Here is a 22,951-nt window from a genome sequence, read left to right as displayed (position 1 = left end):
GAGACCGGCCAAAGATGAAACAGCGAAGCTCACGCATAAACACACACAAAGCAAAGAAAGATGGGAGATAGAGGCCTTGTCGGACAGCTGAGATATAGCACAAAGGCCCTGGGGAGTTTCAGGGGAATTCCACCGAGAGAATTGGACATGTCTGATTTACACTAACACTTTGGCTAAACTTGCGATAAAAGTTCACAAAAGAAACATGGCTGGATCCGTCTTTATCCATCTTGCACTCCATCGGTCTCTGTCTCTTTCCTGCTGTTTCTCTCGTTGTAAAACCGTACACAACTGGCAAACATCACATTACTATTGACTTTGTAAATTTATGATGCTATAGGAAATGAAAAAATAAGTTCGGTACAAGCATGGACAGGGGGCGGAGAAGAGAGGAAGAACACAAGGGGAGTGAAAGAGAGTTGAGTCGCTGAAAGAAAACATGTTCATTTTTTATCGGCCCTTTTCACCCAATGGGGAGTCAAGGAATGCAATGAAGAATCTGGCCGGAGATAAAGAGCGGGATGTGGTTGGTACTGTACAGTACTATGTATGTGTGAGTGATACTGTATCTGACAATATTTTTAGGGGGAAAAAAAATCACAATAGCCACAAAGGGATTATACTCGCGGGGCGTTTTATTCGGCACACCAACTCAGTTCATTGAGCTCTGTTATGAGCTGCATACAGAAAATACTGGTTTAGTTAACACGATCAAATTATTATTATTATTATTATTATTATTATTATCATTATTATAACTATCATACAAAAACACTGCATCAAAAACTTGCTATTGTGCAATAACGGGGCAATATATATACAGTATATATATATATATATATATATATATATATATATATATATATATATATATATATATATATATATATATATATATATATATATGTATGTATGTATGTATGTATTTAGTTGAACATCACTGCAAATTTTAGTTAAATGTAATTCTTGACCGTGTCATTCAAAATATGCTATTGTTGTAAGGGTTGTTTGATGCAGCAAGTGTGCCTCATATAGAGTCCAGTTAAGGTAAATCAGGTAGGACAAAAAAAAAATATCTTTCAAAAAATGCATTTTCTTAAAGACTGATTTGAAAGATGCGTGAAATTGGAGCTGTTCAGCAGTTTGTAGTTGTGCACATTAGTTTATGTGTGTGAAGACAAGTTAACGACATGGATTCATGAATCGGTAATACAGAATGATCTAAATCGGAATAAATAAGGACGGAGAGACAAACTGCTCAGTTGTATACAAGCCAATAGAAAACATTTACACAGAGAGCTCATCCTTATGAGTATAATATTTCACTGACATTTACTTTTTACAGCTTTAATTGTTATTACATGTCAAGGAAGAAACAAAAATAGTTCCAGGATACTTTCAAAGAGAGCCCATCCCCCTCCCCCTCCCCCCAAAAGTCACATGTTTTCCCCCATGGAAAGCTCAGTTCCCATGGCGAAGCAGAATTATTTACATCTTGACCATGTCCTGGTCACAGAGCCAGTGTGACCCAACAGACATTTGAGAACATGCAGTGTGTAAAACAAAGGCCAAGTCCATTAATATTTACACCCCTACACACGAGACGAAGGCAACATGTCGTTGCTTCAAGAAAGTTGAAAAAAAAACAAAAAGACTTAACACACCTACCAACAAATTGTTTACATTGTGCGACCCAGAAAACACTGCCTGCCAGGTCAGATGCAATTTATCTATCTGATCAGCTGTTTTTCTTTCAAAAACATGATGACTTTTTACAGTATTGAAAAGGGTATGTTTCTCTCCATTAAACTTGTTCCAGTGAATCAATCCATGAATTAAAATAAATAAGTAATTGAAAATAAGATATTTACAACAGCATTATATATATCACATTACCCCTATGTTAACCGAGATGGTCCGGTTTCCCTCAATTGGAATATCATTCAGCCCGAAAACAAGTATGTGCATTTTGGAAAATATTGCATTGGACCATTTGGATTGGATGACGGATACAGTATCTGCTTTCTCAGGCCTAAATGATTTGTGAGGTGCAAGGTTTTCCACAATTATATCATACTTGTGCACACACTTTGCTAACTATAGACATTGCATTTTTTCCCTAATTTTGTAAATGCTTTTTAAGGCGTGATCATTAAAGTTATTTATGAGTATTTTTTTTCCTCAGCGACTCAAATTGTTCAGTGGCATCAGTTCTATCCATACATATATAGGGTAACTTTATTAACACTCACATGAAATTGAAAAATGGTATGGTCTGTCTTGTAGCCATGTAGCCTGTGAAGTGACGATAACACTTAAACTAGTCTCTATCGCCAACTACTGTCATGAGGTAAAACACAAGTCAACAAAGAATTTTCTGTTTACTGACATAGTTTGACTACCCCTCAACGGAATGTTGCAAAAATTGCAGGAAAATCAATGTAATAAATTCTATGAAAATGTATCTTATAATTTGTAATTATAATGGTTTTATATGGTCCGAAATTTGAACAATGATTATTTCTGTACACAAAATCTCGTACGCCCAGCTGCAATCATTAGAAATATCAGAATCATCGCATTTTAAAATTTTACATGTTTTAATCATCTGCTTGAAATTTCAGCTCCCATGTGTTTTTTCTTCATTCATTCTTTTATGATGTCATAAAAAAAAATATCAAATGAATTTGTAACATTATGCCATAAGGGTTAGTGCTCCTGGTGGGTAGTTCGGTCAAATGTATTCTTTTATGGCTCCCAACTTGTTTTTTCTCTCTGTGAAATCTGAATAATTTCTTTGAATGAGTAATGTTAAGGCTAAGAACTGAAGTGAATCATTAGAATTTGCACACTCCAAAAAGAGTTGGAAAAAAAATCTTGAATCAAATCAAGAGTGACTCCATATTTGAGTCAATTTGCCCCAACTTTCCGGCTGATGCTTTTACCCATTAAAGGAATGAAGGAATTTGTGGTGCATTGATTTTTATGTATAAAAGAAGAAATCAACAATGTGACTGCTCCACGCTCCGGTTTTGTGATGGTGAGTGAACAAAGACTTAGATGGCCAGTTGCAGCTTAGTAAGATTCCTCTGGTGCATGTTGTGGTGCCGCACCAACTCATCACTACGGGCGAACTTCTTCTGACAGTTTGGCCAACGGCAGTTGAACGGCTTCTCGCCTGAAGGGTGAGTGGGAGACGTGCACATGAAAATAGGTCAGAAAAAAATGTTAAATAGCCATGTTTTAGACCTATATTTTGTATCTGCTATGTTGAAATAATATCTTATTACATGAGGTATAAAAGAAAAATAAAAGTTTACGCACTTGTTTTACCTGTATGAGTCCGGGTGTGTGTCTTAAGGTGGTCAGATCGAGAGAATTTTCTCTGACACGTCTCGCATTGGAAGGGTTTAACACCTAAACACATGTACAATTGGCATGCACACAAGATGGGAGGTTCACACACACAAGAGAAATATTTACACACAGAAAAGGGAGAGAAATAAAGTAGAGCAGAAACTTACAGGAAAGCAAATTCATAGTTGTAGTATTGACTCAATCCAACATCAGGCGATGTCCAAACATTTTCCACCACGAGCAACGAACAGCTACGTCAAAGGATGTTGGGGCTGCTTTGACCGACCGACCGACCGACCGACCTACCTCCCATGTATGCATGCATGAATGTATATATGTATGTTTGTATGTATGTATGCAGTATATTTTACACTTTAATAAATTGGTAAAACGACAGAAATAAAAGTCCATCCATCAATCCATATTCTAGAGGTGCTTATCCCCACAAGGGTCGCGGGCTTGCTGGTCACCCTCAACTGGTTGCCAGCCCATTGTAGGGCACACAGAGACAAACAACCATTGACGCACCCAATCATACCTAAGGACAAGTAAGTAGGTCCAATAAAACTGCCATGCATGTTTTTGGAGTGTGGGAGGAAGCTGGAGAAAACCCACTCGGGCACTGGGAGAACATACAAACTCCACACAGAAAGGCCAGAGCGAGGTGGATTTGAACTCGGGTACCTGAACTGTGAGGCGGACGTGCTAACCACTGCTCCACCCAGCAGCCATAAATAAAAGTATTAAAAATAATTAAATCTAAAAAAAAAAGGACCGTTAAAACCGAGCTGTGGGACGGATATGGCCTCTGGGTGAGCCTTTGGACATGCCTGACCTTAGGAGACCAATTACACAACAGCAGCCATGCAAACAAGCAGGTTAGGGCAAAGAGAGAGAGTGAGAGCAAAGAAGAAAAAAAATAAACTCTTAAAGTCAGGCAGTATTCAAACCTGTGTGCCTCCTCTGGTGTCTTTTGAGCTGGTCAGAGCGAGAGAAGCCCCGACCGCATTCTGCAACGTCACAGTGGTAAGGTTTCTCCCCTGGACACAGACAAAGAGGGTGGATAAGGGTATCAAAGTAATTTCATTTACCTATACGTTCTTGTCTGTAATGCAATAAATAACCAGTACGCAGAAATGTAGATTATATACAATTTATCATTATTATTATAATGACAAAAATAGAGTCTAATTTCTACACAAGGACATTTTGACACAAGAGGTCTCATGTTATATGTATCTTGGCAGGCTTTTCTTGTGAATTTACACGTCACCTGCTGTACATAAACTACACCTCAAAAAAGGAAATCAATTACTGGGGTGAAGTCCGATTTTAATACAGAAATGTGCACAAGTATCTTGCCCATATGACCTGCCCGTGGTCGTGGTGACAGGTCTGGATGCATGGATGGACTTTAGTAAAGGATTCCTTAAGTGTTGCTGCATAGTCTGGATGACAACTATTATTTTACAATGTAGGAAATAGATATAGATGAATTTGAGGGTGTTTTCAAATTTTTGAAGGACACTGTTCATTTAATACAGCAATGAAGCATATGATACAAAAAACTCATGATGCATGAGGTTTGTTTTTTTTTTGTTAATAGCCCACAGCACATTTGCCATCGTCTGTGTGTCATTTTTCATGCTTTCATGTCCATTGGACTTAATTCAATGTATGCAATTGTCCATAAAATGCAAGTTCGCTAATACCGTCTATCTATAATTGCATTACAGTTAAAGTAATGAAAACATTACAAGTTAGAAATACATTTGTGTCAGTTTTTAAAATAGTTTGATCATTGCTTTTATTTTGTTGTTGTTTTTTTTTAATTGACTATATTATCAGTATTATATCCATTTGGAGTTTGTAAGATGAAATAAACACAAATCGGTGGTTGTCCAGGATGGTGAAATAGATTGTGCTTGACCTTCAAGTACCAGTCACTAAGTAGATAAACCAAGTATAGTTCCATATAATTTATGTGTTTCATACCCAATATATGAAAAAGCTTTAATGACAGATGGGTCTTTATAACATGAAACAAACCCAGATCAGACTCTAGATTGAGCCTATAATATAATGGAATCATTCAACATTTCAACTCATAGTTTTCAGATTAGGCAAAAGAAACTTTGAAGTTGAAAAAAAAGAAAACAATGAAAAACCATGAAAACTCCCATAATCTCTTTTTTTCCCTCTTCTAATTCATAAGATCAAAATGGTAGTTTGATCATGCATGCATTTCACTGAGATTTTTTTTGTTACATGCGTTGGAGGCACAAGCGGTAACACTGACTGCAAAAGGCTCTGAGCAAAAAAAGTCTTGTGCTGACGGTCAAGGCATTATCATATTCACCTGTGTGTTTGCGACCATGCATCTGCAGATGAGACAGCTTAAAGTAGCGCTTGTTGCACCCTGGGTGTGGACACATGAACGGACGCTTCTCGCTGCTCTCTGATCGAACTATAGCTGGAGCAATGCTGGGCACCCGCCTTACATCCTGCGCACATGCAGAGGCATACACGCACACATTAGCAAAACAAATTAAAAATCTCACACCCGTAAAACGTAATAATAAACAGACAATATGATTTATGTTATTTCATCCTTTCCATTTGTAAGACTAATCATGGGGGCTAATTTAATCAGCCTTGCTCTAGTGGGATCATTAAAATTAAATGGGCATATTCTTTCTTTATTTTCTTGAGGTAATAATAAGCTGTGAGGTGACCCCAATTTGACTGCATCCCATCGGGAGCTGTTAGTCACGCCTTTTAGACAGAGACCTCTACCTGAGCGCCCCATTTGAACCCTGCTGCTCCCTGCAAATGCCCTGTGGAGAAGAGCCGCAGGAAATAGCATTAAGAACACAATAATAGTTGAACAAAACCCCCAATTTTGGTTTATCCGGAGAATAAAGCAAGAGCTTGTTTCTATGCTGAATGTTGTTTCAAGGAATGGCAACTATTTTGTCAATTTCCAATGTGAATATATGACAATGTTACATTTCTAACACATCCTCCCTCATTCTCTTTGAGCCTCTAAAATGAGTTCACTTTTGAAAACTTCAAATTTCCAGTGTAGGGACCAATGCATTACCAAAGTCATGTACAGTAATTACTGTAATGCAGTACTTGTTGCTGTAACACAGTAGTGTAAAGCATCACACTAAAAAAATAGTAATATTACATCCATCACAAATGAGTGTAACACAATGCATTACAGTGCATTTTTAACCTGAAAGTGGTGTTTTTTCCCCAAATTTGCCAAGTACGGGGCAAATTGTTTACATCCTGTTATTAATATCTACTACAGCAGAGATGAGGGCGGCAGCAGCAGACCACGGGTTGAATATGAAGAGGTTGAAAACAATGCATACACAAGATGGACAGAAGCTCATCACTTTCAGTTCGTGAGAGATAATGACAAGAACAATATAAGAGTTAGGTTCTCTTTGTTTGCAACACCTAAAGAGCTGTCCACTTCACCAAATAGCACCAGTAATTTGACATAACGTTTAGAGCACAACCATTGTAATGTAAAGTTAGCCAAAAGAAAACAAGCGGAGGATTGAGAGTGGTGGGGATGAACTAAAGCAGGCAAAATTATCGTTCTCTCGCTCAGGGATGTAGAAGACATGCTGGCGCGTTCCACAATGAATTCGCCAGCATTTGGAAACCTTGTCAGCGAGATCCCTGTCGCAACGAGCAATAGAGACAAGGTAAGCTAACATTCATTTTCACTGTACAATTGCTATTAATATTTGTGGTCAATGTGTATCAAGATGATGCTTACAGGAACTCACGTTAAACAGTACATTAAACACAATAACGGTGAGGTAGGCTAGCTGCTAACCTTAGCCCCATCAAAACTATCTATTTTTTATACATATGTCTCTAACTTAGCCAACCGATCTTGAATCTCAATATTAACATTGAAATTGTGGAATGCTCTAAGTGTTTGGCTTAAAATATAAATAATGCATCATCATGCTGTGATATTAGCCAATAAAGGGTTTAAAATAGTTTATGTATCTTGTCTTATGGTTGACAATACAATACAGATGAAATGATTTGGATTGTTTTTAGGCTTATGCCAACCTTCCACAGAATGTGTAACCGAAATGAGCTACATTTAGAATGGCAAATCCACATTTCCAGGTATGTTGGTGAGAGTAATATAAAATTACTGTGTACTAGTGTAATACTTCACATTGTGTGTGTGTGTGTGTGTGTGTGTGTGTGTGTGTGCGTGCGGTTGTGCGTGTGTGTGAAAACAACAAAGCAACAAAGTGAACATTCTGCAACCCCGTCACCACCCCAGATAAAACTTTCTTGAACCACCAGTATGTGATTTTAAGCCTGGGTGTTTTTTTTGTTTGTTTGTTTGTTTGTTTTTGCTGCAGTCGCCAGACAAACAAATTCCTGTGATTATGAAAAGTATTTCGGAAAAGTCTTGATTTGTAGGTGTTTGCACCAGCATCAGTCTGGCCCGAAACATCCAATACCCTCCCGAAGATCTTTGCGTGGGTCAGAGTTGGACTGGTGGAGGTATTAAAACAGGTCCGTCTTGGCACCCAAACCGCTCCTATCTGCTGAGGACATTTCCATTTTATCATCAATGCCAAACACCCATGCGCACAGCAGTCAAAACAGCACTCCTCTCTCACTCATAGTTTTTTGTTGCCTTCTACCATCATGGTGCAGCTCACTTGCATGAACTCTTAAGAATTTTTCTTGAACTCTGTTGGTAGTTGAAGGAATTCACTTGGCTTTTGTCCTTGGTTTGAATGAGTCCCTACAGATCACAAACTACTGCTGCCTTTTTGTTTTGTTTTGTTAAATTTGAAAGGGCAATCAATGATCTGCCACAGGGCTCAGCAGACCTAACTGTGCAGTCTGTATCAGAAGGGGAGAAAAAGGACCAGATGTAGCACTAATGCATTCCTTTCATTCCTCCAATATGTCTTTGTCTGTGGTGTGAAAACTGTCGACTGTGTGATAAAAACTTAGGGCTTTGTTTTGATGGCTAGTTATATCTTAATTTAAAGGCCAGTGCAAGTCTAATTTAGTGTGTTTGTGAATTAGGTGTGATGTTGACTGGCTGCACCTCACTAGGCATTCTGGTGGGCAGATGTGGGCAGAATTGCAACTGCTCTTTTGGTTAGAGAAAGTAGACTACTTTTAAGGTTTCCTGAAAAGTGGTGTATTTTTTAATATATTTAGATCATTTATATAATGTGATTTTAGTGGACTAGATGGAGGTGCAGGCTCTGCAAGGTGTGTACAACTTTATTGTGATAATCTAAGGGGCACAAGTGATTTAAAAAAAATCCAAGACAAGAACAAACAAAAAGCAAATGTGTGTTTCCATTAAGGTATTAATTTATGGAATAATTACAGGATAGAGCTGAAAAAATGTCAATCATATACTGTCTTCAAAGAAAGGTTAAAAAAAAACAATGTGACTTAAACATCTGAGTCTTTACGAAGAAAAACATCATTTTACTATATATAATTTACCTAGTATTTATATATCATGTAACAACTTGGGTAAAACAAGGGGTAGGATCCGACAAGTTGTTGACCTTCTTCCTACTCCTACTAAGCTGCTCCATCTATTATTGAATTTTTTTCTCTTCTCTAATTTAATTTTTTAATGTCATTTTATATTTTATTCCACTTGTATTGTATTTATATGGTCAATAAATCTAATCAAATCATAGTGGATGTCATCGTATTCATTTATACAGGTGACAAGAGCAAGGGGAAATCCATTCATTTTTTAAAGCCGCTAACCCTCACAAGGGTAGCTGGCCTGCTGGTGCCCATGCCAGCTGACTATGGGCAGTAGGCAGGGGATACCCTGAACTGGTTGCCAGCCAATCACAGGGCACAGTGGAACAACCATTGACGCACCCAATCACACCTAAAGACAATTTAGTATGTCAAATACACTTGCCATGAAGTTTTTGGAGTGTGGGAGGAAGCCAGGATAGCCACGCGGGTTCGGGGGGAACATGCAAACTTGCTCACGTTGATCTGAACAGTGAGGCAGGCAGACCTGCTAACCACTGCTCCAACGAGCCGACCAAGGGGAAATCCCCTTGATTAATTGTAAAAACTGTGTAATTCAACAAATTAGAATAATTATCTTAAAAAAAATATTTGAATCGCATCCATGTGACCACTTGATAGAAGTAGAGCAGGGTGCCTGTCTCACACAATGCAGACAAAATTTGTACCCATGTGAAAAAAGTACAGGACAATGGCTCTGAATTAGAGTATGCATGAATAAATTAAACATACGAGAATCTTTCAAAAAAATTCCTCTTGTGCTCTGCACGCCCTGAATTTATGCAAATGAGGGATAGCGCCAGAATTGGCCAGGACTCTACTCGGTTCACCTCATCATCGCATACAAGGATGAAAATGCCCCAGTGTGCATAGTTCTACCACATGCAAAGTCTAGGAAAATACCAAAAGAGAGAAAACTCCACCCACGTGTGTAGTTAGAATATACTTTGCACTAGACTTGCTCTTTGCACAAATACAGGGCCCTTTGTCCCCTTAATTCACAATCTTAACCTGTCTAGTCACAATCTAGAGAATAAGTCACCCGGTTTAGGTCAATAAGCACAAAAAAAAAAAAAAAAAAAACGAGATCAAGAATGCATGGGGTGGAAGTTGGTAGAATCCCATGCCAATTTACCCTAGTCATTCCAGATGATGAAAAGAAAAAAAAAGATAGCAACTTACGCTTAATGGCCCTTCTACAGTAGGGCTCTTCTGGGAGGACAGAGTTGCAGCAAGAGATTCGGATGGCACATGATCATTTGTCGACTTCATGTTCATTATTCACATTCACTGAGGAAAGTATTTTCTCTCGATCCTCAAACTCACTACAGGAAAATAACAAACTGAATTCTGTTGCTAGAGGTGCAAATGTTGCAAATGTAGCGCAATGCAGAGCTGACCTAAATCAGATGGATCATTCATATCTAGACCGTAGGGCACCAGTATATCGGAATAGTTTAATAGACGTTGATGACTACTCTCCTGCACACTTTAAAAAAAAAAAAAAAGTCTTCAACAATCTTGAGTCTAAAAGGGGAATTGGCAAATATTTCAAAGCGTAGTTTCGAGCTCATCACAAAGTCAAAACACAGAAACATCATAAAGCATCGTTAGGCGCAAGGTTCATCACAAGCATCCCAAGGTCAACAATGAAGACAGGACAACATCTGTGCAAATGTAGGGGAATGTAGTGACAATCATTTTGCAGGTCAACTGCAATGTATCAGTGATGATAATTGTACTTGTATATATTCCCACTAAATTCTCATCCAAACGCATTGTACGGTATTACCGAGTTTTATGCTCTGCAGACAGACATACCTGTATTCCCCTGAAGACGCCATGCGTGTGAATGCGGTACTGTGTGCTACAGCTGTACACCATGGGTGCGCTGGGGTCGCTGTCGTAGCCCCCTGCATGACTGACAACACATAAAGAGAAGAGACAAGGCAAGAGTAAGGAGAAATCAATGCCAACAGGGTTATACTTCTGATATGTTGTTTTCAGGGCCGATACTGATCCTTATTACGAGTAGTCAAGGAGGTCAATTAAAAATACTTGTTGATATTCAATTTTCAATAAAATAGACCACCCCTTCAAAAAATCAGTAAAATACAAACTTGAGCTTTTCAAATTTGCATAAAGTTTTTTTAAAAAAAATGTCCAAACTCAATTTTTGACATTCCATTTTGTTGTAAAGTTCCAACAAAAAGAGCTTCCAACGTCATCAGCAAGTCTTAAAAAGTTAAAGGAAAACATAAAAAACTTAAATACATCCCCCCAAATTTTTATTTCTCCAAAACTACAAAATAACTCAAATAAGTGTTCAAATTTAACTTTCATTTTTTTTCACAAACAAATTTCAAATAAAAACAAATGGTGTAGAGTGTTCATATGGTCAGCATTATCTTTTATAATGTTCACAGAAAATTTTAAATCAATTTGAATACATTTTTGATTTTTTTTTTTTTTTAAGGAAAGATCATAAATGCCAATATCTATCAATATTCCTTATGTTGGAACTGGTCAGCCCATCTGATAATCTGTCTCTCCCCAATGGCAAGAAAATACATGGTTGAAAAAGACAACAAAATGTTACACAGTACACGGTTACAGTACGATACAGTTATCTTAAGGATCCAAGAATTTGTAGGGTCCTGGAGTACACTTATGACCAAATGACGTGTGCAGGTAGAGCGAAAGTCAGAATGATCGCAACATGTTTTCGCTGACCACCTTTTGAGCCAGGCCCCAAGGTGGGGCTCAATAGCAAGCACCTGGTGACACCCGTCGAGCGCCATCGGGTTGGCGTTCACTCCGGTGATTGGGTAAGGTCTCGTTTGGAGACTTGCACAAATTCAACGAGACTTGGACAACTTTAATAAGTTTTACACAGGTTTGATTAATCAGCAATGCAGAAACGTCCGTTTCTATTCTTTTTCCTTTTCTTTTCTGCTGTTGAATTTCTTATCGTGGAGGACGTCACACGCGGAAGAGTAGAACAGCCCTTTCATTGTGAGACACATCTGCAAGTGTAACCTTCAGCGTGTTCTGATAACATCCTTTGAGAGTGCTCATGCGATTGAAATGCGTGTATACAGTACCCATCTGTCTGCAACAAGCAGAATCTTATATGTGCAGCTGCTGCTCTTTGGATGTCACCAGCATATTCTAATGAAATGGTTATTATATTGAATGTTGTTTTTTTTTAATGCTTTTATCTATAGGTAATTCTGGAGCAAAACGCTGAGACTGGTGAATGACAGGACAGCAAAATAATGTTTTGGGGTACTCAAGTTCAATAACAGAGGAATACTGTAATGTTCTTTCTCATCAACCAAAACAAGCACATTAAAATATCAGAAACATCTCTCAGCTTATGATGTATTGCAGTTTAGAACTACTGTGAACTATTGCAAACACACATATTGTAAAGTGTAATGTAAATACGTACCTCCTTCACAAGGCCAATGTTAACCGATTTGGGTGTCTTAGTAAAGATGGAATTTTGAATATACAGTATCTTTTGTCAGTATCTCAGCATCCCCAGGGCAGCCTGCGTAAGCCATCTTAAAGACAGCTATCAAAACTCAATTACAATTCTACAATATGCTACAGCAGGTAGATACACCACACAAGAGCCTTACATGCACGCTCACATTCACCAAATCTCAAGAAGCTTGCTGTGGTTTTGTGACCTAAACTAAAACTGAATTTTGAATATACAGTATCTTTTGTCAGTATCTCAGCATCCCCAGGGCAGCCTGCGTAAGCCATCTTAAAGACAGCTATCAAAACTCAATTCCAATTCTACAATATGCTACAGCAGGTAGATACACCACACAAGAGCCTTACATGCACGCTCACATTCACCAAATCTCATGAAGCTTGCTGTGGTTTTGTGACCTAAACTAAAACTGTACTCAACTCCCCAAAGCTTCCTCTTCCTCCTTAGCTCCATCCAGTTTCTCTTTATCTCATTCTCCTCCATTGACTCCCACTTCCCCTCCCTCTCATCTCTTCCTCTTCAACCTTACTCCCCTCGATATCCACCAATGACGGAGCAGTACAAAAGTGAAGCCTGATACAGGACATATTTTCATAAAACTTTCATCACCAAACACATTACACTCAAAAGTAGACCACCAGAAAAAAACAAAACAAAACAATTACTTCTTTATACTACCTTGCGCTTACACAACTTAATGTGACACAAACATGTACATTGCACATGCACCCCTCCTTACACACACACACACACGCACATTTGCACACACATATGCACATGCGCAACTACACACAGACATGCTTGTTCTTCTGTTTTGATGGATGCCTGCTGACTCTAAGCCACTTGCAGGTCAGGATGACACGAAAAGTACAGTGTGTATGGGCCTTTGAACTGTATTTTGTTATACTTATTTTTTTACATTTTGTTTCTATTAGCATACTTGGGATTCAATTTTGACCATGATGAACGATGAAGTTGACTGCATGGCATCAGCCTTTTAAAACTGGACATTAACACACTAGCTTAGTCAGTTTATGTCTTTTTTTTCTGCAAGAGTTGTACATATAATGAATTTGGTGTACAGGATGAACTAATTAATTAAGGCAATTACTTCAGTAAATCATTTAGACTTGCTTATTTTAGTAGGACATATTCCAAAAAAGTGTGGTACTCATTTCTCTTATAGTGTGTGATGTAGGCTAGGATTTTCAAAACTGTGACTCTTGCTGAAAAACACTTTGTCATCATTGAAGGTAGCCAGCACTGCTGGAAATTCATTGTTTGCACTTACAGGGTCATGGATTCATGAACTGAATTGCAGACTGCACGCAAGTTTGCTCAGCACATTCATTGCCCAGACCTTAGGTGAAAAACAATGTTTAGAATTCAATTATAAATACATAACTTTAAATAAAGAAGACATTTTTGTTTTATTTTGCTTTTAAATCAGTTTTTTTGTAATAGGATTTGAATGAATAAATCTCTTGCACATACTTGAGCAGCTTTCTGGGATGCCTTTCTGTTTTCTTTTGCTTCTCCATGTAACTATTGATAGTTGAAGGCAACCATCATTTTTTCCAAATCTTTGCTCATGCAATTGAAAATCAACAAGTACAAAATACCAAATATGAATCCAAACAAAACAAGTGGGATGGCAAAATCCACACAAGGCTCAAAACTGGGACTGCCCCAGCTAAACGTTTGGTTGCCTAGTGTAGGTTACTTAAAATGACTAACATAAACCACGTTGCAGTCAGATTGCCAAAAATACATACAGTATAAGAAAGAGTAGGAGATTGAAAAGAATACAAGCTAACTGTTATCTTAATTGAGAACTAGACAGCGATTGCCAACTCTTATCTTTCTCTTTCTATCCTTGTCATTTGTATTGTGATGAGAGACTTGAGAGACACGTTGCGGGAAATCGATTCCAAGTACACTGTTGTATCTGACTCACACAAGAGCACAGACATATTGTTATGTCTTAATTGGATAGCTTCTGGTTTGGTACGCAATCAAATCAGTCCAATATTGAACCCCTTACTATTTTCTTAGCAGAAATTACTAATCACTTTTGACTTTCACCTGATGAATCGTTGAAGTCAGATCGAGTGGGTGTACGGAAAAAAAAAAAAAAAAACTAATTTACTCAGATTCCAAAATGCAAGACACAATATAAAAATGAAGTCAACAGACACTAGTGTCCAAATTAGGATAAAAATCATTGCATTCCTCAGTGGATGATTCACAATTGTTTTCAAGAGCTTCAGACTAAAGTTTTTTACTAGCATGTCAGCATAAAAACATGACATAAGGGTCATCATGTAATTCAACACTCCTGTTGAAAATGATCCTAATTTAAAAAAAATTTTCTCAACATGGTGACCATGGTCACCATTAAATATGGGGGAGGGGGGGTTATCAAAGAGATATCTGGATAAGATGTTATATGCAACTTGGATTGTATTTACAACTTCTGACCAAGGAAACAAATGGAATATTTCTATAAAACCTGGATATAATAACTGCCTTTTATTTCCCGTGAAAATGATCCTTTAGATATTCCACACCCAAAGAAGTTATTTAGTCAAGCGCGCAATTAGTCTCTATAACTAAGTCGGAATTTTGCGATACTATGTTATGTATTGTATGTACTGTATGTACATACTAAGCTATGCTATTGTATTTATAGAGGACAACCTAGGGACAGACACAGCCAAATAAATATATAAAAAACAGACAAAATGAATGAGTAAATATGGTCAGCAGATGACATCAATATGTCAGTATGACTGACAATTTTTTCTTCATTGACAGACATTTTTCTTTTTCAGATGGGCATATTTCAAAATGCATATTTCATCAATGTTGATATTAATAAAAATGATTCAGCACAATTAAAAAATCTCTCCAATTTTGTATATTCCTTAACTTACTGTGTAACATGTTAGCAGGTTCCTATACAAGATGACTTTAGGCAAAACACAGGGTTGACTATGGACTGGACAACCATCCGTCAGTCAAATGTTAGACACATTGTGACAAATACAGTGAGAGTTCATACTCATATTGACACACGGACAATTTCAAGTCTTCAATGAACCTAAAATGAATGTTTATTTGAGTACCTTGGAGAAAACATCTGCAGCCACAGGGAGTGTACAGTATGTCAACCCCAAACAAGAGATTCAAACTCCCAATGTTAGAATAGTGAGCCGGATCGACTAACCATACATCCATCCCTTTTCTATAGCCGCTTATTCTATCTGGCTTGTTGGTACCTATCCCAGCTGTCTCCAGGCAGTAGGTGGGAGACACCCTGAATTGGTTGCCAGCCAATCGGCAGGGCACAAGGGGAGAACAACCGATCACGCCGAGGGAAAATGTACAGTACACCTCCTATGAACGTTTCTGGAGTGGAAGGAAGCCGGAGTGCACAAAGAGAAGACGGGGGAGAACATGCAAACTCCACACGGGAAGGCTGGAACGAGCTGGGATTGAACTCGAGACTCTGAACTGTGAGGTGGGCGTGCTAACCACTCTTCCACTGAGCTGACACACACTAACAATTCCAACCAATAAATAAATCAATAAAAATTCCAGTAGCCTACTTTCACTACAGGTATTAGTTCCCTCTCATTTCTGCGTTATAATTTCCATTTTCATGAAGTGTGCCCAACCGGCTGCTGCTTCATAAGGAGAGCACGGGATGAGTGCCTACCTCTTCACGGTGGATGCCAGTGTATTGACAGGGTTCCAAGCCACACACTCCAACTGAGAGGTCATTTGATATACATTTTCACCACTGTGGAGGACAGACAAGATGTAGAAAAAAATACTCATGAGCTGGGAAAAGGATTGTCAATTGCCAGGGCCAATTGCCACACAAGGGTCGCAGGCTTGCTGGTGCCTATCCCATCTGGCTTCAGGCAGCAGGCCGGGCGAAAACCTGAACTGGTTGCCAGCCAGTCGCAGGGCACACAAAGACAAACAACCATTCACTCACCAAAACACACCTGAGGACAATATAGCAACTGTACCGCATTCTATGGTGTTCATGCCGTAGAAGACATGCAGGCTTGTAGAAGTAGCAACTGAACCGAGCCAGTTCATACACTTAACTGCGCTGTACTTATTTGCTGTAGAAGCAGTGCAAAGTGATTCCAAATGAAATGATTCTAAATCAAAGGAAGCAAGCAACGCTGTAAACAAACAGCTTGTATTTCCGTCCACAAAAGGGTACCGTTTATCCTGACGATTACAAAGACGGATGAAAAACACACTTTCTGACATTCTTATTCCATCGTGTTTATAAGCATTCTAATCATTTGTTGGTTTGTCGGCAAAAGGGGTGTCAGTTGGTGACGGACCGACTGACAGTCTGTTGGTGCTGACGGACTCCCCGCCTCTGTTATTAACAACACAATAACACATTTACATCCTCACATTAAATTACACTAATACAACTTCAGACTGTTTTCTTTCATGTGGCTTGAGTGGGACGAGTTGACAAAATGCAGAATAAATACACTCCAACGAGTACCAGGCTGTGAGATTAGACAACCACTTCTAGGCATGCATGCTTGTCCGCATAGGAGAAACAGTGATTAACATGAACTTGGGGGTCTGCTGGATGTCTTTGTCATAAACATAAGCCATATCTTCTCAAACATACCCACACACACACACACACACACACACACACACACACACACATATATATATATATATATATATATATATATATATATATATATATATATATATATATATGCATTCTGTGATTATAACTCCAAATTTGTGTTCCTCTGTGAGTTTCTTGAAAAGTTTTAATCCACACTTGAACAGTTTTTCATGTCTGGTAATGCTCGGATATACAACCATCAGAAAAGGAAATTGAACAACATGGAGAGGAAAGAGCTGCAAAGGCACAGAGACCTATCCTGAAGGTGAACATCCTGTTCAAACGGCATCCTGCCACACTTCACTGAGTTACAGCCTCTTTGCCTCAAACAATAGCTGCAAATATTCCCAAGTTGAATTGCTGCTGTCTCACACAAGCAGATATTAGATTTTGTGTGTCGGGTCAGCCTCACGACACTGTATATAACGGATGAGTACATACAGTAGTTTATGAAGGAGGCTACATTAATGAGTACAAGTGTGTTACCTGTTGTAAGGGTTCCTCAGCAGCAGAGCCTGACTGCCTGTACAGCTATCAGAAGGGGTGTGACATCCGTACATTGAAGGAGGCACAGGGTACTGCTGTTCTGCTACACATGTACACATACAATACACATGTAAAGTGACACGCACTACACAGTTAATACATTACTGTATATGCATGCATTTGTTTCGGTCAGCAACCATTGAAGTTTAAATGATTGTCAAATTTTGGATGGTGGAGAATGTAAATAGATTGAAATGGTTTTATAAAATGTTATTACTCTACGTTTGTACAAGCTGAGTCACAAGTTTATTTTTGTGTTTAGCGGGTATGAGTTTTTACATAAGTGACTCTCTTCTACAAGTGCTTTCATTGCATATTTGTGGTTTGACAATTTGCACAATTCTGTGACAATTCTCTGACACTGAATGAGCAATGGTCCCACTCTTTAAAAAAAATACTTACTCATCATATTTAAAGCTAGCTTTTTTTTTCTTCTCCAAAACATGTAGATTTTCCTGAAATATACTTATACACGAAAACCACACATAATAAGACATGTGAGGCAAGCACACACTCAGCAATTGCATATGTCGTTACTTGCAAATTAAGCTACTGGTGACATTTGTGACCTGAATTTGGAAGTCCTAATTACAGTGCAATTGAACTTGTATCAAGTATTTGTGATTTTTAAAAATTCCAAATTACGTTCAAATGCGGTGCTCCCAAGGTTAATGGAAAGCAATGCTGGGGCTTCAAGTTTCAAAATTTGAATTTTCTTTGAGACCTTCTCTATTTATGCCCCTTTTCAATTTTTATCACCAAATCTGGAGACAAACTAATCAAATCAAACTCATCTGGAGTCAACCGCTTCTAATTTACTGCTAATTTCTGCCCTGAAGTTTATTGAAGCATTGACACAACACACACTAACCTATATTTCCGCGCATCGCCAATAAAATAAGCTGGGTATTTCTGATGGGAACGGTGGGCGGATGAAAGAATAAGTGAGAGGAGAGGCCAAAAGAGTTTGTGAGTCAGGATGTGGCTGATTTATTCCTCTCAAGGGCCAGGTCATCGCGGAGACGTCACAAGACGTCCCCGCCCGCGATGAGGTTGGCGGTCTTACGGATGTGAATGTGCACCCACTCGTCAGACATAAATACACATTCCGCTAAATCTTCTTTACTCTCATGAGGTTGTGACGTATATTTTCCTTCACTGTTACGTCATATCAAACATACCTATGGCATTCTGATGGCTTAACGTGTCTTCATGTTTGAAGGAGTGGTTGGGGAACTGCGGGCCGGGGTGAGTTGGAGTGTGGGCGTAATTGCCGGCGCCATCGAACGCAACTGTGCTGTAACCTGCAACGCACAAGCGCAAAATTCGATTTGAATAAACACTGCGATAAATCCACATGAGATCGTCTCCAGATGCAATAATATATTGATTCTAAACACTATTAAATCACTGTTTTTAAACAGCAGTTACACCTCAAAACATTATTCATTGTATTATCAGTATTATTTTCTTTTCAGATTTGTAACAAAATAAATACACACAAAGTCACACACAGAACTAGTGTACGACACTCGAATGTGATCCATGACATGACTGACCAAATGGCAGGACTCATTCCCACAAATCACACACACAGGCACACGTAGAGTTAGGTTTCAATGCAACACATAGGAGTGCATGACAACTTAGTCAAATGAGTAGCAATGTAAAATGAAAAAATAATTAATAAATATTAATAGTAGTTAGTAAATAATAGTTAGTAAATAATAATAGACAGTTTTTCAATTTCTACTTTTTTCTTTCTTTCCAATCCACCTTTTTAGTTCCCTTGCATGCTTAATGACTGTTAAAATGTGAATCTGAATAATTGAATGACAGTCGTATTTTCTAGCCCGAGGTAGGCTCACCCTTTACACGGGGATGCTGGTAAGATTTTTTTTTTTGCTTTGTTCCCTGAGTGACCCCGCACCGCTATCAGTTCTACTGTGTGACCTGAGTCCTGCTGTTAGTTTGTTTGCGCGTGCTCGTCCAGCCACAGCAGGGACCAGATAAAATAGGTTAGAGGTCGACTCAGTGCTTTGATTATAATGTTATTTCTAAATTATCTGCTTGATAAGCGTGTTATTACTAATGAATCTACTGGGCATGGATAAACACATGTATTATTCTGCATCAACGCAACAGAATGCGATTCTCATTGTTGACAATTTACATGTAGTCTCTTGTCACACATATTTTAAGGTGCAAATCAGACTGTGGTCACTAAATGAAATCCAATTGATTTAGTGTACGATAGAGAACAAGGCATTTTAATCTAAATAGTTCATAAATTAATGTAGTTATTATGATGTAAGCCACAAAAAGTCTCAAATTGCTTAAACAGTAATAGTTTTGGGTAAAACTTAGAACTTGAATTAAGACTACATTTCTGTGCTTGTGCGAAGACACAGACCGAGAAACCATTTTTAAAAATTGTTGTATTAAAATGACCTGCACTTAAATCATAGTATTTTACATGTGACCTTAGAAACGCTGTAAATAATAAAATCTTCAATTCTTAGCTCCTGCGTTTTTTTTCCTAATCAAGAAAATGTGATTAATTTGTGATGATTGGCTCTGAGAGGATTCTTAATGCTTTTTGAACTTCAGAACTACAATTTCAATCAATGACAGCGTGCAAGGCAGTTACAGTTGATACGATACAGTTATGTCCCCTCCCTGTTAGCAATGAATCAGAAGCGCCATTATTCTTGAGAATGCACAGCTGCAAACAAACAAAAAAATCTGATGCTGAACAACATGGAATTGTATTTTTGAATAATTCAAGTTAGGAAATCCAGATTGAAAAACAAGATGTGTGAAAGAAAATGAACATTCCTTGAACATCTTTGGATACAAGTGTTCAACGTTTTTTTTTAATTATTGGTGTAGACCTCAATAATTCAATATTAACAAGAACATTTTCCCAATCTAAATAAGATCCAATAAAAATGTTACATCACAAATTCTACTGTGTTTCTTGGCACTGTCAGAGACGTACTTATTTGACAAAATGCTTTTACTCAGGTTGTGAAACCCGATAAATTCTATTCTCATACTGTGGATAAGAATAACTGATTTAAGCATGGGACAGTGCAGTTCGCCGCCAATGTAAACCACTTCAACAAATTATTAAATAACAATATAATAATTATTAAATAACAAATTATTAAATAACAATTTAATAATTTGGACATAAACCATGCTAAATCGGGCTCACCGTGCAAGCAAGTTGCACATAAATAGGAAAAAAAAAGGCCTTTGGCTTCAAATCTACATTATCCATGGTGACTCAAAATAATATACATAAATCCTGGTAATCTTTACATATTATTTGATCCTGCCTTGCAACTTGTATTTGGGAGTGAGCACAGTTTAAATAGTAAACAGGGCAAAAAGCAACCGTCAAAAGTTGAATACAGAGCGACGCTTCCGATGTGTTTTCGTTTTATCGTGTTCCTTCCGAACCTTGTGTATCACGGTCTATAAAGTCAACGACGCGTCGGCTGATTGAAGTGAACGAGGAATGGAGGGCCCCGAAGGCAACATCTAGACATAAGGTCGTGGGTCACACGGACGCGATGTTGAGGGAACGACGATCTGTACGGATCGGGTAACGCGCATACAAGTGGTGTACAAGGACGCATATACCTGTCTGGTTGCGGGCCGCCGGCTGCGAGTCCACGCAGTTAGTCAGGTATGACGGGTTGCTGAACATCCTGCCGGGGGGTTGGTGATGATGCGGGGCGCCCACAGAAGGCGGCTGGCCGGATGGGGCCGGCGCAGGAGGGGGCCCCCCGAAGGCGGCCCCGTAGCGGCAGGCCCCCGTACCGGTGAACTGCCCCGAGAAGTGGACGGTGAAGGCGCTGAGGCCGCAGTGAGGATCCGAGTCCAGGTGGTGGGGGTCGCCCGCGCTTCCCCAGCTGGGCTCCTGCTTGATGAAGGAGTGCGGCCCGAGGGACGTGTGAGGGGCGCCCAGAGATGAATAAGGGGAGGTGCCGGTGTGAAAGTCCAGAACGGGAGCCCACTGAGGGGCCGTGCTGACCGGAAGGGCCGGGCAGCTCGGGCTGGGCCCGGATGGGACTGGAGCTAGAAGGGAGTTCAGGTCACGTACATCTGAACCCATTGTGGACTAGGACCAAAGCAACGAAATAAACAAAATTTATGGAAATTGCCTCCTTAATCACAACAACACCTTACCGCCCTCTCGCCCCAAAAGATCCACTCGCAAAGAAATCTTTCCAAAGCCCGGCTTAGTTGATGCTCATCGTTTCTTGGAAAGTAAGAGAGACTCTGTGGAAACTCCTCAGGTTCATGGTGAAGCAGCAGCCGACTTTACTACGTTGAGAAGAAAAAAAGAAACGGAAGAGGACGACCGGCTGCCGTCTTCGCTTTGGCGTTGAGGTGTTTTTGGTCCATTCAAGGAGCACAGAGGTTGTCTTCAGGAAAGCGTTCTCTGTGAATGGAGGAAGAGGAGTGGACCAGGAGGAGTAGTGTGGAGGAGTAGCCCTCTTTACCCTCCATACTCTCCATCAGTGTGTATGTGTAGGCGGAGTCAAGAGGTGACACTGTCATTTCACAACTGTGTATTTTCATTCACAGACATTTATTTCATACAAACAATCATGACAAAAATGCTTCATACTCAATTGTTGTTTTATCTTGGGGTGGAAAAAAAAAAAACACATGCATTACACCACCAGTCAGACAAATACGAAATGCAGATATTTGTAGTTTTAAATAAGTTTACCAAAATGGACTGTAATGTATAAACTTATAGAGTTAGTTTATAGTATATCACAATGTATTACTATAGACTATAATATTTCTTTGTATATGTTTTTTTAATTGCAAATATCTCAATTGTGGAACTGACAATTATTGGTTCAGTTGATGACATTTTGTTTGAATACTGTATTGTAATATGAATAAAATCAATTTTCAAAATGTATTGTACAGTTCAATGTCAAATGACTTGATTAGGGTATAAGTATTTTGTTTGATCCTAAACTGTGGTAATTAAGTGGCATGATATCCCTCCAAATTAATATGATAAAGTAAAAAAATGAAAGTTTATTGGGGGTACTCTTGAGGGTACCTATTTTGCATGAAAAAGGGAATGTCGGTAATAGTTTACTTTTTAATACTACAGTTTTGTTTTTTTTAAATACATTGTCACATTTATTTAGCAAAGCTTTCTACGCATATCTTAAAATCGGGAATCATAATTTCTGCCCATTATTGCGGACTTTTCATCCCCATGCATTAAATTAAAA

The 22,951-nt window shown here is 38.7% G+C and overlaps 1 protein-coding gene across 6 annotated transcripts; it reads right to left on the bottom strand.

Annotated features, from left to right (window-relative positions):
* Positions 1–914: 914 nt before the first annotated feature.
* wt1a (WT1 transcription factor a) lies at positions 915–22,126 on the bottom strand. 6 transcript variants are annotated; one of them, XM_088417591.1, is made up of 9 exons: positions 21,327–22,126; positions 18,857–18,979; positions 17,616–17,718; positions 16,167–16,250; positions 10,759–10,858; positions 5,717–5,861; positions 4,308–4,397; positions 3,325–3,417; positions 915–3,178 (listed from the first exon to the last, which is right to left on the bottom strand). In XM_088417591.1, exons 1-9 carry the CDS (start codon positions 21,799–21,801, stop codon positions 3,057–3,059), a joined length of 1,335 nt encoding a protein of 444 aa, XP_088273717.1. In that variant the 5' UTR covers positions 21,802–22,126; the 3' UTR covers positions 915–3,056. The 6 variants fall into 6 exon arrangements, with proteins under 6 accessions (XP_088273717.1, XP_088273719.1, XP_088273718.1 ...); XM_088417593.1 differs by having other exon boundaries at positions 3,334–3,417; XM_088417592.1 differs by having other exon boundaries at positions 17,616–17,715.
* Positions 22,127–22,951: the final 825 nt, after the last annotated feature.

The sequence above is a fragment of the Hippichthys cyanospilos genome, chromosome 6 (genome assembly GCF_059441005.1).
Source record: "Hippichthys cyanospilos isolate Australia breed blue-spotted pipefish chromosome 6, RoL_Hcya_1.0, whole genome shotgun sequence".
NCBI lineage: Eukaryota > Metazoa > Chordata > Actinopteri > Syngnathiformes > Syngnathidae > Hippichthys > Hippichthys cyanospilos.
This window is presented reverse-complemented; position numbering and strand designations above follow the sequence as displayed.